General features: G+C 41.6%; 1 protein-coding gene across 1 annotated transcript in view; it reads right to left on the bottom strand.

The window, feature by feature from the left end:
* LOC143356479 (intermembrane lipid transfer protein VPS13A) overlaps nucleotides 1–15,184 on the bottom strand; it is a 17,044-nt gene extending 1,860 nt beyond the window's left edge. The window contains exons 1-50 of the mRNA XM_076792202.1: nucleotides 14,838–15,184; nucleotides 14,647–14,754; nucleotides 14,436–14,562; nucleotides 14,227–14,374; nucleotides 13,947–14,158; nucleotides 13,583–13,757; nucleotides 13,030–13,514; nucleotides 12,735–12,959; nucleotides 12,556–12,668; nucleotides 12,277–12,485; nucleotides 12,037–12,203; nucleotides 11,859–11,976; nucleotides 11,495–11,797; nucleotides 11,245–11,377; nucleotides 10,940–11,170; nucleotides 10,732–10,871; nucleotides 10,398–10,495; nucleotides 10,126–10,325; nucleotides 9,863–10,042; nucleotides 9,599–9,788; nucleotides 9,367–9,527; nucleotides 8,911–9,291; nucleotides 8,625–8,791; nucleotides 8,284–8,545; nucleotides 8,090–8,156; nucleotides 7,443–7,780; nucleotides 7,234–7,375; nucleotides 6,871–7,163; nucleotides 6,616–6,784; nucleotides 6,346–6,537; nucleotides 6,043–6,284; nucleotides 5,704–5,968; nucleotides 5,467–5,621; nucleotides 5,195–5,397; nucleotides 4,782–5,118; nucleotides 4,069–4,281; nucleotides 3,525–3,998; nucleotides 2,757–3,452; nucleotides 2,510–2,689; nucleotides 2,313–2,447; nucleotides 2,084–2,235; nucleotides 1,847–2,015; nucleotides 1,570–1,769; nucleotides 1,310–1,496; nucleotides 1,077–1,211; nucleotides 880–997; nucleotides 686–809; nucleotides 553–619; nucleotides 233–378; nucleotides 23–149 (exon numbers count right to left, since the gene is read on the bottom strand). Of these exons, the coding sequence (XP_076648317.1) occupies nucleotides 23–149; nucleotides 233–378; nucleotides 553–619; nucleotides 686–809; nucleotides 880–997; nucleotides 1,077–1,211; nucleotides 1,310–1,496; nucleotides 1,570–1,769; nucleotides 1,847–2,015; nucleotides 2,084–2,235; nucleotides 2,313–2,447; nucleotides 2,510–2,689; nucleotides 2,757–3,452; nucleotides 3,525–3,998; nucleotides 4,069–4,281; nucleotides 4,782–5,118; nucleotides 5,195–5,397; nucleotides 5,467–5,621; nucleotides 5,704–5,968; nucleotides 6,043–6,284; nucleotides 6,346–6,537; nucleotides 6,616–6,784; nucleotides 6,871–7,163; nucleotides 7,234–7,375; nucleotides 7,443–7,780; nucleotides 8,090–8,156; nucleotides 8,284–8,545; nucleotides 8,625–8,791; nucleotides 8,911–9,291; nucleotides 9,367–9,527; nucleotides 9,599–9,788; nucleotides 9,863–10,042; nucleotides 10,126–10,325; nucleotides 10,398–10,495; nucleotides 10,732–10,871; nucleotides 10,940–11,170; nucleotides 11,245–11,377; nucleotides 11,495–11,797; nucleotides 11,859–11,976; nucleotides 12,037–12,203; nucleotides 12,277–12,485; nucleotides 12,556–12,668; nucleotides 12,735–12,959; nucleotides 13,030–13,514; nucleotides 13,583–13,757; nucleotides 13,947–14,158; nucleotides 14,227–14,374; nucleotides 14,436–14,562; nucleotides 14,647–14,754; nucleotides 14,838–14,978 (10,200 nt within the window). The 5' untranslated portion in view covers nucleotides 14,979–15,184. The remainder of the gene's footprint in view (nucleotides 1–22; nucleotides 150–232; nucleotides 379–552; nucleotides 620–685; nucleotides 810–879; nucleotides 998–1,076; nucleotides 1,212–1,309; nucleotides 1,497–1,569; nucleotides 1,770–1,846; nucleotides 2,016–2,083; nucleotides 2,236–2,312; nucleotides 2,448–2,509; nucleotides 2,690–2,756; nucleotides 3,453–3,524; nucleotides 3,999–4,068; nucleotides 4,282–4,781; nucleotides 5,119–5,194; nucleotides 5,398–5,466; nucleotides 5,622–5,703; nucleotides 5,969–6,042; nucleotides 6,285–6,345; nucleotides 6,538–6,615; nucleotides 6,785–6,870; nucleotides 7,164–7,233; nucleotides 7,376–7,442; nucleotides 7,781–8,089; nucleotides 8,157–8,283; nucleotides 8,546–8,624; nucleotides 8,792–8,910; nucleotides 9,292–9,366; nucleotides 9,528–9,598; nucleotides 9,789–9,862; nucleotides 10,043–10,125; nucleotides 10,326–10,397; nucleotides 10,496–10,731; nucleotides 10,872–10,939; nucleotides 11,171–11,244; nucleotides 11,378–11,494; nucleotides 11,798–11,858; nucleotides 11,977–12,036; nucleotides 12,204–12,276; nucleotides 12,486–12,555; nucleotides 12,669–12,734; nucleotides 12,960–13,029; nucleotides 13,515–13,582; nucleotides 13,758–13,946; nucleotides 14,159–14,226; nucleotides 14,375–14,435; nucleotides 14,563–14,646; nucleotides 14,755–14,837) is intronic.

Here is a 15,184-nt window from a genome sequence, read left to right as displayed (position 1 = left end):
GTTTGATACATGATAAAAATACCTTGTTCACATGTAGGATCAGTTTATTATTGACTACGGTTGTAGGTGATAGCAGTTGAGTCGTTTCCAGAGTCCATTTCACGTTCAAAGATCCCCATACGGATCCTTTCTCGATAAAGTATAGTCGCCTAAACAGCAATGGAGAAAAAAATGTAGCGAGCACACGCTTTCGAATTTGGTTGAACGAATGGATTTCTGTCGACATACTTACTGCAAAGAAACCAGTGCTATATGTTTCCCGTCGTTAGACAAAGCAGCATGCGCCCAATACGTCTCTGCTTCCATACAAGGATTTTTGTTTATCAATGTCAGAATGTGCATCCCTTTCGCCTTGTGTACCGAGAATATTTCGACTCCCTGATGCAAAAGAAAAATGACAATCACACTTGTAATGATTCCCATTGAATTCAAATGAAATTCTACTTGATTGCGTGGGTATAGAATAAATATTTTGCTTTTTTCATAGTAAAACAAGTAGCAGTGCAAAGGGGTTAACGATTAATTCGATTAATGAAAATGATTAAGGTTTACCTTGTATGGATTGACGTAACGCGGTAAGCGTATTCGAGATATAAACTTATGACCTATTTCTTGTGCCCTGAAAAAGGTGTACGATAGACTATAAATATGCTTGATGCGAATGGTTACTATACTTATTCCATACCTCTTTATAATATCTGCTATCACTTTTGAGTAAGCTTTCAGGGAGGAACTTTCAGTATGAAAAAATATTGATGTTTTCTTTCCTAAAGTTCTGAAGAAATATTTCAACTCTTCCTGGTGAACACCTACACAATTTCAACGCACGTGTTTACGTATAGTTGTTTACTTACGAACGGTGAATAATATTTGACTTACTATTTATAAATGCAGTTACTAAGCTGCAAGTCTCTAGCTCAATCTCTGTAGAAAATGAGGTACGAATCAAATGATTCAGAGGAGGTACGTCCTGGTTCTGAAAGCATGGCTCTTTCGTCTACAATCAAATCCTCCGATTAATCGACCCCCGACAATTGTTGCAGAAACACCAGGACTATTCTGTCTTGGTCCATTACCTTTGCCGGAGATACGTGAAGTTCAAAATCAAAATTAAAGGCTGACGTCTGTATAGTGTCTACCGTGGCGTAGCCCAATTGACACGCTACCTCGTGGCTCAGTTTCTCTGCTATTTCATCTCCGCACAGGATCAACTACGACGCAGAATAACTCAAATTAAATTAGTCTGGATGGAGACACGAAATAATTAAAATCGAAGGATATCTGTGAACATTCGGTTTGGCTTTCTTACGGTGTTCGACTCGTAGAAGTTGTCCCCTGGTGATTTAAAGTTGTAGCCATACTGATTTCCTAGAACGGTAATCGAGCGAATCAACACCTGAAATTGTTGCATAGCCTGAGCGGCGTACGACCGTGACAGATCGAACGAAAGTTCTTCATTGTTAACAGTAATAAAGTTTCTTTGATAACAAGGGAGTCTGAAATTTCAAGATTCGATATTAGCGTCGATATCGATATCAAATCATATTATGTATAGCATTAAATGCCCACCTGAATTCAGCATGCTTCTCGGAGCTTCCATTCTCAGAATATTCAAAAATAAATCGGACAATATTTTTGTAATCCGCGATATCGCTAATATTATATATGTTAGGTCTCTCTGTGTCAGCTAACAATATCAAGCGTATTAGGATCGGTGAAATATACATGTGCTCTATTATATTCTTCTTTTTAACAATCGAACTCTGCAACTATCAGGTCATTGTCAACGGGCGTGTCGTTCGGACACAATTTTATAAATAATCGGTAAAAATTACTCCGGAAGTACCTTGTTGTTTCTGTTGGAAGGCAAAATGTGAACGCTCGAGACGTCCTTTCTCAGTTTTGCGGCGATGGAGTACTTAGTCACCGGTTTTTTCGGGATCAAATCGATCAGAGAAAGAAGGAAACCTTCTTGTAAATTTAAATCGAATTCCCGCACTATCACGCAAATGCCTCTGCGAAACAAGTCGAAAGATTCTAGTAAACAATACCCACGATTACCGATGCAAAGATTCACGCTTACTTGTAAACATTGTAATTCAGCTTCCTCTGCTTCAAGCCAACAAACTCGATAGAGTGCTTCAGCTTAGGGTTCCCAGCATAATTGATAACGCTCTTTTGTAGGTTCGAGTACAGAACTACAGGGAAGGTTGTGTTACGGATTTGATTATCAATCTGCGAAACAGCACACGCAATTCTCAGTATCGTGTTATCCCCGTGGAATGCAATGTTAAATGAAATTACAGTTATACCTGTATTCTATGCACATAACCCTGCACGTAAGTCAACGTCATAGACTTCCTACAGTGCAACCAAATCGCTGGAGAGTAGGTCCTTCTCAGTTTCCCAAAGAACGGCTTGGTTATGTGCATTTTTGCCAGGTCAACCTGAAAAGTTCGTTCATGTAAATACTCGTGACCTCTCGTTGAGCGATGGCGAAACAACTTACGTCAATTAAATTGTCTAACTGAGCCTTTTTACAAGAATTTACATATTTGCTCTCTATCCACGCGCTCAACTCTAACGATAAACTTTTCCATTTTCTGCCGAAGTAAAGCTCCCAGTGAGCTGCAGAATCTGTCACGTTGGCGTACACCAACTCCCTCAGGATCTCGTTTGATTTAGTTACCTGAAATGCATTTTATGCTTTAAGAAACCATCGACCAGAGAATCAACCAGCTTAGTCCTCGACTTACAATGCTGATGCCGATGCCAGCGAGGGAAACAAATATCTCCTTTCTGCTCGGCTCAGGATCAATGATGTTCTTCGCTTTTAAGAACACTGCCTCGTGTTGCGTGAACAATAGAACTCTCTGATTGCTCTCCATGTAGCTCACCCAATAGACGACAGTGGTCTGTTCCGTCTGGGCGCGTTTCAGTGTCGGCGACTTGACATCCTCGTCGCAGACGTTGTTCTCACTGCCGCTGAAACTCGCGGATTTGGTCTCCAACCACGTCGCCTTGTTGTTGCACTGTTTGTACGAACAGGTGGAGGAGGACACGGTGTTGCAGGTGTCGACGATCACAAGGGGTACAACCTCTTGACCACATCCGTCCTGAATAACAAAAGGATTCATGTTTATTTCACGCTTTATTCGCTGCGTATTTATCGTTGCACTTGCCTTTTCGAACTTGGCGTCATACCCGGTCTTCTTATTGTTGTAGACATTCCAGATCAGCTCTCTGGGCTTCGTCGGATCGTCCCACGTGTACAAGAGGCTTTGGAATGGATTCACCAATGCCACTTGTCCCAAGTTGTGCTGGCTGATCTTCAGAAACAGGTCGTCGCAGAAATTGTCTATCCTCACCGGTATATCCCCAGGCACGCACTTTTGGAACGTGATGTTGTAAGGGGAATTCAGTCCGCCATTGATCTCCACGGTGATGGCTGACTACAAGTGCCACGCGATGATTTTCTGATTTGTACATTCTTATTATAATTGCTGAGTATTTCCGGTACTTACGCCGTTGTCCATTCTCAGCACCGTTTTCCCTGTATCGGTGATGCCGAAGTGCTGAGACACCAATTGACTGTTCCTCCACTTTATCCTCATCCTCATCGAATCCGTGACCGGCCAAAATGGCATGCTCTGTCCAGGCAGGAGGTCGTTCCACAAATCTGCTTGATCGTTCTCCTCCATGAACCTGAGCGTTCTCTTCGTTTTGTTGCTGATGTAGAAGTAAGGCAGGAACGTGATAATCTTCGTGAAATTCGACAAGCGAGAGCTCTCGATTTCCGTCAAGATTCTGTACTTCCTCCCGCGCTCCGTGTCCTTGCACACGATCAAAGACATCGAGGTGATCCCTTCGAGGCCGAACGGTAACGACCACTCGGACTGATGAGCTTTCAACCTGATCGTACCCTTCTTGTTATTCTTCTGAGAGAATATGATCAACTCTTCCTCGGGAATTTCGTTGATTATGTGGGAATGACACTCCTGAAACCGTTTCGTTAAGCCGTCAAGTTGTTGCATCGTGTGAGATTCTACTGAAAAATTGAGTGGCTACCTGAATATACAAAGGCAATCCAGACTTATTTATTATCCAATATTGAGATTGAATAACAATGTGCCAGCTCGTGATCTTGCACAATTCTATGTTCAACAGGAAAGGCTTGGTCAAGTCCGATTCACTGTCCGCTGTCATCAGAATGAATTTCCTTTCCAAGTTGGTGTTCAATTTCGCTGTGCCGGTCCAGTATCCGCCCAAGTAATTTTGAATCTGCAACGAGAAGTTTCTCAATATGAAATACTCAACTATACAGGGTGAGTCACCTAACGTTTGCACCTTAAATATCTTTGTTGTCTCTAAAGATACGTAAAATATGGTAAGGACAAAGTTGAATGGTACAATGGGAGCTGACACGATGCCAAAAAAAAGGTTTCAGCCCCATTGTGACATTCAACTTTGTCCTTACCATATTTTACGTATCTTCAGAAACAACAAAGATATTTGAGGTGCCAACGTTAGGTGACTCACCCTGTATATGTCTCTGATGTTTTCTAAATCGCCCCCGGTACGTAAAGCATTCGTATAGAGCTGTGCGAGAACCCAAAAATGTCTGATACTTCAAATAAATATGGGATTCTTGAAAAGATCAGGAGAATATTCGAGATCCCTAAGGTGCTCGGGAATTTTGCCGAATAAAATTTTGGTCCCGACATTTTCGGGTCGTCTCGCACACCTCTAAATTAGTAGCAGTCTGAATGAACGGTACGCACCTTGAACACAAATTGTATGTCATTGTTACAGTTCAAGGAATGCATATTGATCTTCTCTCCGGGTTCAATTTTCACTTCATAGTTGATAGAGGGTATGTTGACGTCTACAACGAACGGTAACTGATTGTTGAAAATGAGAGGCGAGTGGATGCTAATCAAGTAGCTCGGTACTTGACAGCTCGGTCTCGTGGTTAATGGAACCTCGTTACAGGAAACCTTGACACAAAACACAGACTGATTCTCGTCCTCCTTCATTTTACAGTAAATGTCTCTCGCCACGTTCATCGACGCGCTCAGCTCTTTCCAATAGATTCCTTCTTCGCTGACATGGTACTTTCTGCAACAAACATTTCTCGTGTCGTACACCGTTTCGAACATTATTTGTTGCATGCTGCGCCTGGATTTCCACTTACTCTAAATAAGCGGGTAGAATATGTATAGGAAAATGGTAAGCTATGTACAAAGGAATATTGTAAGTGGAATCAGGTTCGATGATTGTCATTCTAATATTGTCGTCGAATGGGTTCGTTGGCACGCCTATACAAGACAGTCCCAGTTTGTCCAACAACGATTTTTTATAGTAAAGACCCAGCGTATAAGAAGTTTCGTTTCGAAACTGCAATTAAAATATGAAGTGTGTCAAGTACTATGTCGCTTGGAATAAAATGGATGCTGGATAGTTTACCTGCAACGGTGATCGTACGGTGATCGTACGATGCAAATAATTATCTATCGTAGCGTCGATGACCAAATGATAGCGGACTTCGTGCCTGACCGGTCGCAGTGGTACCAAATTGCAGCCTTGTCGCATCGGACAATAGACGAGCACGTCTTCGAATCCTAAATTGAACAAGGAATCCGTGAAACTTCGACGTTCCCGTTGCATTGCTGCGTGTACAATTCTACAAGAAACGACCGATACCTTGAAAAGTAACACGCAACACCTCCCCCGTGATTGTTTTGTATATTCTGATGGAAGAATCGTCTTGAAATATTTCCTTGATCGGCATCGAGTGATTTTGCACTGTCGGATTAGGATCCGTGAACTCCATGTCATTCTCCGCCCATTGCGGACTACCATGTGCAGACTGAATCTCTGGTTCCGGGCTACTTGGAACACTCGCTGGTGAATCGATATTATGGTAGTCTTGGCTCGCTATAACGCGACTACCAGTCTTGTTATCTTCCTACAACGAAAGGAAATAAGGTTGAAATCAGATTGAAAAAGGCGTTCGGTGCATGGTATGTCTAGTGCACTGACATCTGTCGAAGCAAGCAGTTCTATTCGACTTTCGTGACCGATGGCATTCAGTAGATTCAGCTTCCTGATACTGGTAGGTACTACTGGTATTCCACTGTTGGCTTGATGAAACGCGTTTATAATAACGTCCGTGACAGCAATTAAGTTCGGGGTAACTATAAGATTCAGTTTCTCCTCCGTGGAGACGGTGATGTAGACTGCCATGTCGTTGGATTTAATCGACTCACGACCGATCGGACCAACTGTAATTAAACATTGTTATTAAAATAATGGTATCAATTCTATCGAATGCTATTTTCTCACAAGAATCCACGTTGCACTCTGGTGTCAATTCCAACCCCTCATCCTCGTTTGTGCTAGAGTTATCGCTGTCGCTGTCCTCCTCGCCGCTGCTGTTACTGTTAAACAAATAATTGGACGTTCTGGTCAACTTTTTCTGACCCTCGTCGTCGTCCGTGTCAGAATCTTCTTCGTACGGTGCATACAGTTCACTGTCTGAAATATTTGTAGTCACGGTTCAGTCGCGTATTCCGTTTCACCGAAACAAGAGATCGAGCTCTAATTGTGCGCTACCGTTTGGTTTTGATACAGCCAAATGATCCGGAGTTATAAAAACCATGTCCGTAAAATCTTGGTCGATGCTCTTCACGCCTTTCTTCTTGGTCTTCAGAGCGTCTTGCTTTATCTGCTGGTACGGATCGGTCCAATTTGAGTTCACCATGAAAGCTTCGCCGTGACGCATCTACGAATAACATAACATTAATTGATACCGACAAAAGATATTCATCTGTTTACTGACAGCAAAGAACAGACGGCTCTTTAATCAACCTTTATTATCAATTCCCATGGTCTGTAATTAGTATCATCGTCGGAGCACAAGTCGATCAGTGGCTCCCAGCTCTTGTAATCCGCGTTGTAACAAAACGCGTGGAGCTTCATGCTGGACTCCAAGGAGAAATTGTTGAACCAGTCGTTGATGGAGACGGTTACTATGTTCTCCACCTTGATAATTGGCAATCTCTCGGTCGAGTATTCGATCTCCAGCAACAACGAAATGACCAGAGGCTTTACATGGACAGTTACTATTTTGTCACTGCATTCGCACAGCAGATTCAAATCATCTGCAACATCCAAAGAAAAGATTGTCAATCTGGTCGGAGGCTCAGAATCCAATCAAATTTCGATTCTCACCATCGATGGTCTTCTTATAAGGTACATTCGATATTTTCTTCGGGGTCCACAAGTTGAAGTGCGCGTTAAAATCCTGATGAAATAACTTCTCTTCCGTTTTCACGTGCATGCTTTCCAGAAAGCTCGTTGCTTCGTTCAGTATCTAAAAAAGACGTTAGTGCATACGTGTATGACAACTGATCGAAGCATTCCAGTTTGTTGGTACTCACATCGATGAACGTGTGAATGATTTCTGCAGACAGGTGGATGTCGATGGCATTGACAGTGACGGTGTAGTCAGCATTGAACTCCGGCGCTTCTTCTTTCCTGCAAATCTCTATGTCGCAGGGACATAGTAACCAGCAAGGAGTCTGTTTCGCGTAATTTCCTTGTTTCTTTGACTTTGCACGAACATCGGTGAAGGTGCAAACGATCGAGGACGAGCAGCTATGCCTGCTGCTCTCGATGGTTACCTCTGCCTGCAGTAGAATCACATGAGAGTTGCCCGTCTTCAGCCCTCCAAAGAGCAAGATCTCTGGTTTGTGTATTCTCACAGACACAGAAGCATCTAGACACGTGAAACAACAGCTGTTATTGCAATTCCGTATAAATGGGAAAACAAACGATAAACGTACATGCGCAGTCGTGGCAGGTCAACACGTTGACTATCGAAATGCGGTCCCAAAATATTCCACAAAATTAAACGAACAAACTTATCTGTCAAGACATTTTTTTTCTCGCGTACGAACCGTAAGGTAGTCAACGTGTGAACATTTAAAAATCTTGCCAACCGATGCTTGTTACATATGGAGAGGGAGCAAAACAAGCTAAACAGAAAACCGCAATCGAAGCAACATGACGTTACAAACGCAAGTACCTGGCTCCTCCTTAAAATATTGTGCGTATTTTAATTTATCTCTCTCCACGCTGGCAATGTCCCTGTTCTTGATTTAAAAGAAACACGCATCGTGACAATAATTACGTTGTTGCCATAACGAATATCTTGGATGGCACGAAAAAGTTGTGTAGATCGGTCGATCGAATCGAATCGAAACGCGACTTTCTACTTACTGTTCTTTGATTGTTGCTCTCGTATCCGTGGTTAATGATTCCTTCCTCGACCTGCTCGGCTGGAATCGAATCCATGATGTACCGTGTCAAGTGCATCACAAATGGCACGGACAGGTTCATTCTGACCTCCTGGATGAGCGCGTCGAGACACTTCTCGCCGGCAGGCGCACAGGTGTACGCGATGTCAACGATAGGCGACATCGACACAGATATGCAGGATTCTGGATGCTCTCCGATCAATCTTGCAGGCGCCTGGATTATCCTTCGATGGAAAAAAAAGTAATAGCGTTAATACAGTTCGCTCTCCGTCGAATGTGCAGAAAATAGAATGCTACACAGACTTTCTTATAGCTTGAGAATCCTTCCTGGTATCCTGCAAAATGCAACTTTGAAGAGACAGCTTCATCTTCAAGGCCTTGTCGCTGTAGAACGCATAAGTGTTGATCAACTCGCCGAAGGTTAACCTGCATAGACCATGATTCAGGTCGCGAACCGGTGAACTCAACACCTGCGAATGAAAAGCTGCTTAGGACAAGCTTCCAAATCTTTTTCGACCAACCGACCTATTAAAACTTGCATCTTGTTTATTTCAATATGAAGAAAATAAAATGACCGAAAGCTCTATACCTCCTCCGAGTCCAAGAACAAATTTAATTGCAGCCCCTCGAGAGTTAGCTTAGCGTTCACCTCGCACACGGTATTCTCGTTCTGAGTGAGAAAGTCTTCCAGTTTCTGCACCATCATGTCCTGATTGGACTTGGTCAGTTTCTCTTCCACGTTCGACTGCGTTTCATTCTCGTGTATATCTTCGAACAGTACGATCTTTGATATGTTGTCTTTCCACACTAGAATGCTGGACTTGAGATCTCTTTGGCTCAGATTGATGTACACAAAATCCATAGATCCTTGCACATTGAACAATCCATATGTTTGAAACTCCATTGGGCTGCGATATTCGGTTTTTCTTTTAATATCAAAGTGGATATGTATCGGCTCTACTATCGGCTCCTGTGAATCAAAATTTCCATTATTATCCGTTGTAAGGAGCACGCTCGTGATCCACGAATCAATAATCAATTTTACTTGAATTTCTAGATCTCTACTAAGCGTCATGATCGCCCTCGACACGGTCAGGTTTTTCAGCTTCACCAGAATATTGTCGATTATCAGATGACTTCCATCGGTTTTAGAATTCTCAGTCGATTGTTCAACCTTTTTGAAAAAATTCTCCACCGATAAAACACCTAGAGAAATGAATATGTTAATAATTGCAATCGATCGATAATCTTGACTACCTGTTATTAGCGAGCACAACCTGTATTTAATACCAGAAGACTGGGAACATCTTTCCTTTGCGGTAGAAGGAATATAGGGCCTTGTATGTCGATAAAAATATGCAGCTTCGTAGCGCTCTTCTTAAACTCTTTGATGCCGTTTGTAACTTTGTCGATCAAGTAATTTTTAAATTGCATACAGTAGGTTGAAAAGAACGGCGCTAAAAAGTACTGTGGAACGAATCGAATTTGTAACTGTCGGTACTCGCAGGACCTTTCCAAGAATACGTGTCGAAGGTTTGTACCTTTAAATCGTACAATATTTTAGAAACGAGCACACAGTTCATTCTTCCAATGGAGAGCTTGAAAGTTCCATCCGACATCACGTCGTCCTTCTTGGTGTCGATGTCGGAACACGTGTATAGCCTCGGCATGTGTCTGACATATTTCAAGTCGAGCACTCTATCCTCATCGGTGGTTAAAAGCTTCAAATAAAACGAATTAACTTTAACACACGAAACTAGGTTTTCATCACCGAGGATTGTAAATCGAAGATCGTAGGAATTACTTTTGAATACAGAGTATCGTCGTGCAAGTCTTCGACGGACAGATGTCTCAAGTGCGCACGCAAAACCATCCTCTCGTTGGCGTTGTAGATGCAGTCGTTCTCCAAGCCGAGAACTTGTATCTCTAACAGATCCATGTCTTTGTCGCAGAATCGAACGACGAGCGCGCTGAGTCGCGCAGAATAATTCAACTTGATGGCACCTGGAAGTATGTAGATTCATCAAAGTTGGCAGTATTTATCTTTTAGCGTTGCAGCAGTCTGTTTCTCTGTACCTGGAGGAATGGGTGGATCGTTATTCTTTATTTTCCATTGCGCTATAGTGCGAAATATTTTCTCCGCGAAACTGATGAGATTATTCTTCTCGAGTGTACTGAAAACAATGGTGTTTTGTATTGAACATACTCTCCCTTGACACTAAGTTTGCGGGACCAGGCATTTTCATGAGGAATTATTCAACAAATTTATTTCTTCGGGTATATATTACTTAAAAAATGGCTAAAAATTTGGACAGACGTATTCTTGTTATTTTTATGCAGTAATGTGAAATAGTCACTGCTGGTGCTCCGTAAACCTAGTGTTGAGGTAATAAACGAATCAAATGCTTACTTGATCAAACCGAACCAGTATTCTCGAAGTTTCATTAGCGCGGGTCTGTGAAGATTTATGTGAACACTGAGAATATTTATGACGAGCGATCGCTCGATGCTTTTGAAGTGGGACTTGAAGTCGGGGCAGTTCGATTTTACCTAAAGAATTACAAGCTCTTAGAAGGATAAATAAGCGAATTATAATGATAGTTCAAAGTGTTCTGTACCTTACGGTACGATACGACAAGAACTTCGTGTGGCTCTTCGGTTGATATCAGCTCCAGGTAAGATCCTGTTACGCCCGCATTAGTTTTGTCCACCAAAAGTATAGATCCTACTCCAAACTGAACAGCAGGACCGTACACCATTAAAGCAGTCTCTAGGTACAATCCGTGGAGTCTCAAATTTAGATAGGGCTCTTCTCTTCCGTGATTGAGGCTCACCAAGTGAAACGATAGCTAAGAATTCGTACACGTTATTAGAAGATTCGTGGCACGATAATTAATCAGAGCAAATTTTCATGCGCGAATACCTCTCCAATGGCAAATCTCAGTAACAATTTGATATGATTGCACGGAGACACGTTATCATCGAATCCAGACAAATGTATAGTTTTAGATAATTGTTCCAAATCTTCCTCGCTGATTTCCGAAGACACTACACTCCTGTCGACAAAAATATCTCTTACCGACCGTATACTTGCCATCGTCTTAAGAAATAGTCAGCCAACGATGTATCGAAACATCTGTTTTTGAAGTTAGTATTAAGTCTTACTTGGTTACCTATCGAGTTTCTGTTTCTGCACATTACTGGTCAGCAATTCTTTGGTAACGTGATTGAACTTGTTTTGCAATGTTCCAATCGATAGCATGCACACACTGCGTTGGACAGTCTTCAAATGTTTTATCGTCACGACGACGGCGTCGGGATTCTTTTTCGTACCGTACTGCTTCCAATTGAAATCACACTTTCTAAAGTTTTGCTGATAGGTCAACAACAATAAATTCAAAAAGTGAACGATCATTTGTATCTTGTTCTCCGACAGATTGAACTTGATGCTCGAAATCGAAACGTTCACCTTGGTCCTGTGAAATCGAACATTGCAATAAGCTTGATTGCGATTCGATTCGAACTGTAAAAACACACCTGGGTAGTTGATGGTACTCCGGTTTTATACTGTACGAGATAGTCGTGTTCGCTTGTATCTTTTGCACGAAGTGGCACTCGGAGTCTTTTCGTTTCCTGGCTGTTCTCCAGTCGTCTCCTGTAACGTATAACGAGGATGTTAGCTGCGATCCAAGTGTACGGGCACAGCAAGACATACCCGAGTGGCAAAACAAAACTTGTGCACCGGAGAATACAAAGTGTATTCTATCGTAAAGCAATTCTTCTAGCTCCATGAGCGTGGCGTCCTCAAGCTGCAAGTTGGTCGCTTGAAGTTCGTTGGACACACTCACGTTACCAAAATCCAGAACAAGAACATGTCCACCTCTAAAATTCCTTCGTGTACAGGCTCAAACCACAATTATGTTACAATCTAAGAAATGTTTTATATCGTACGCACTTCTGTATCGATCCGTGTTCGGGAAACACGATGTACGGTCCTTTAATGTCAATTTTGAAACTGATTCGTAGGGTTTGAGAAACGATATTGTCCGCTAAAACCAGAAGGTTCCCTTTCATGTACTCGTAAAGCTTGTACATCCATAGAATCGTGGTTCGAATGTTCGCGTCGTTTAGTTTAAAGAATTGTATAATCTCCATCGCGGCATGCTGAAATAAAATTTTAATAAATACATGCGTTTTCATATACTTCGTACGGTATATACCACATTGCAATTACATGGTAATAAGTAACTTCGATGGGCTCGAGTTTTAAAGATACGTCGAAAGTTGGATCCACGTTTTCTCCATTTTTCTCGAAGTCCATTGCCAGGAAGTTAGTCGACACGTTGTCTGAACAGAAAAATGATCGAAATCGTAAATCGAATTTTAACTTGTATGGATAACACGTTCAATTACCTGTGAGAATGTTGTCTACAGTGATTAGAGGCACCAGATCACCTTCTGGAGAAACACCTTCCACTACGAAGCTCTCGGCTCGAGCAGACACTTTGAAAGCAGACATGATCGGTTGCACCTCAATGCTGGTCAGAAACTGTGTCATAGTTATAACAAATATTTCTCTGTCGCTGTTGTTGAGGAAACTCAAACAAGCGTTTGCCAAAGTGAAATTGAATTTATAATCTGCAATCAAAAATTATCCTTAGTGTTCCTAATATACCTAGTGTATTAGCATACAGAAATATGATTGTACCAATAGGTTGCGGTAACTTTTCGAACTTTATCTTCTTCTCTAATCCATTATTGGCATTACTCTGAGATAATTTTTTGGTTTCTTGCGCATCGATACTCTCAACGTTCGGAGTTTGCCCTTCTAAGGATGAAGACGCGTTCTCCATATTCTTTTGTATCGAGTGAACGCCGCTCAAGTCATGAGACTTCTCTTCCATAGTTTTATTTTGCAATTCTTGTCTGGCGTGTTCTCTGGCGATTACTATATTCAGTATCGTCAAACAATCTTCGTACTTCTGTAAATCTAATTTCAGTTCCGTATCGTTCGGCCTCAATAAACTCTGCAGACATGTTTCTTTATACTTCCTGTAGCTTTTCCTGTGTTCGGCGATTCTTGTCCAAGTGTAGGGTTTCACGTTATATTCCAGAATCGAATTGTAGGCGTATTTCCACCAAGCTGACGGATTCTTTAGCAGAGCTTCGTTTGGACGATGCTTCATATAAGGTCTATAACATTATTGGAGTAAATAAAGACATATTCATATTCGAAGCAAAATAGATTTTAGGACACATACTTATTTATAATTGCGCGCTCCAGCGAATCGTAAAGATGGCAAAATGTAATGTACTGCTGTTCAGTAACTTGCATCGCAACGTCGTGCAACACTATATCGACTAACATACGACATGTTTGAGCCTCGTTTCCTTTGTGTATGATCACCTTTATTTTTGCCGTGAAAGGTTTCAGAACTGAAACACGATCAAAATGATATTAATTCTGAACCATTGAATGAAATGGAGTGTACCCTACAAAGACACACTTGTTTGTCGAAAACACTTCCTAAATTTCTTTTAGATATATAGCTCAAGCTTGCTAAGTTTTGAGACACCCTAGTGTGTCATTGCAGGGCTGACAATGAAGCATAAGAAAGAACATACGAAATTGAAATTCCTTGTCTCCAACACCAAAAGTTTGTAGAGATCTATGCATAGTATCTTTCCACTCTAGGACAGCGGATATGTCCCAGTCACACCTGTTGCTTGCGAGACAAGACTCAGTGTCATGGTCCATGTACATGCTTAGAGATTCTGCTCTTACTAATTGATAAACTGTGTTCACATTGTTTCCACAAACACCAGGCTTCCATTTGCTAGAATTTATTTGATAACAATAACGAATGTTTCGCGATACAATTAAATATCTTGAGGAAACGATTACCTGTTTGTAGTCATCACAGATATACTCTGAATACAGACACCACATGCACACAGAGACCCGTTTAACTTCTCTTCGTATCTAATATGTACATTGTTGATAGTAATTTGAAAGTTTTTTGTTACCGACGTTAATATGTTGTCGAAGAATTCTAAAAATGATTGAGCGTATTAACAGCTGCATGGTAAGTGGAATTTAACTGTATAAGCTACCTGCTTTATGAGGTTCATGTTCTTTCAGATCTTCCAATATCTTTTTCTTTTCTGCCCTTATTAATTTCTTTTGTATCTCAGCATCGTAAGCACCGTGAGCAGCAGGTACTGCTACTATGTACACATCCTTGAAAGTTCAAATTACAATGATAAGGATACAATTTGCTGACTGCTAACAGTTAATAAGGAGACCAAAGAATCAATTTTCTACCTCAATGCAGAGGATAATGGGTTGAGAAAATAATCCAGACCATGGGATCTTTAAAACGATCTTTCCTATAAGTCCTAATTCTACCCTGATGGGTAGACCAAGCTGGTACTGGAAACAATCGTTCGAACTGTGACTTTTCCATGAAAAATTGAAATAGAGATTTCGAATAGGGTACACAGGAGAAATCTTACCAGAGCCTCGGGTTTTAATTTAAGATCGGTCAAACAGGTATCGCCGGAAAAAATGCCAACGTTAAATTGCTCGGTATCCAAATCTTCAACGTACTTGCCCAGGAGCCGGTTCAGAAACGCTGCTATGGCACCCTCGAACATCGTTCCGCATTTAACTGAATCTACCGCGGTTGTTTACCTGTCGCGTTCAGTGTGACACTGTTTTCTAACACGGGTTCCTTTCATAACCTTAAGAAATTCGTAAAATAAATTCCGTCATGCGCGACTCCACGACAAGGATTTTATTGATCCCCCCGGGCTCTCCTTGGGATTTCGCTCCGGACACGTTCAACGTGAACCTGTTTCCA

This window comes from Halictus rubicundus, chromosome 8 (genome assembly GCF_050948215.1).
Source record: "Halictus rubicundus isolate RS-2024b chromosome 8, iyHalRubi1_principal, whole genome shotgun sequence".
NCBI classification, from domain to species: Eukaryota; Metazoa; Arthropoda; class Insecta; order Hymenoptera; family Halictidae; genus Halictus; species Halictus rubicundus.
This window is presented reverse-complemented; position numbering and strand designations above follow the sequence as displayed.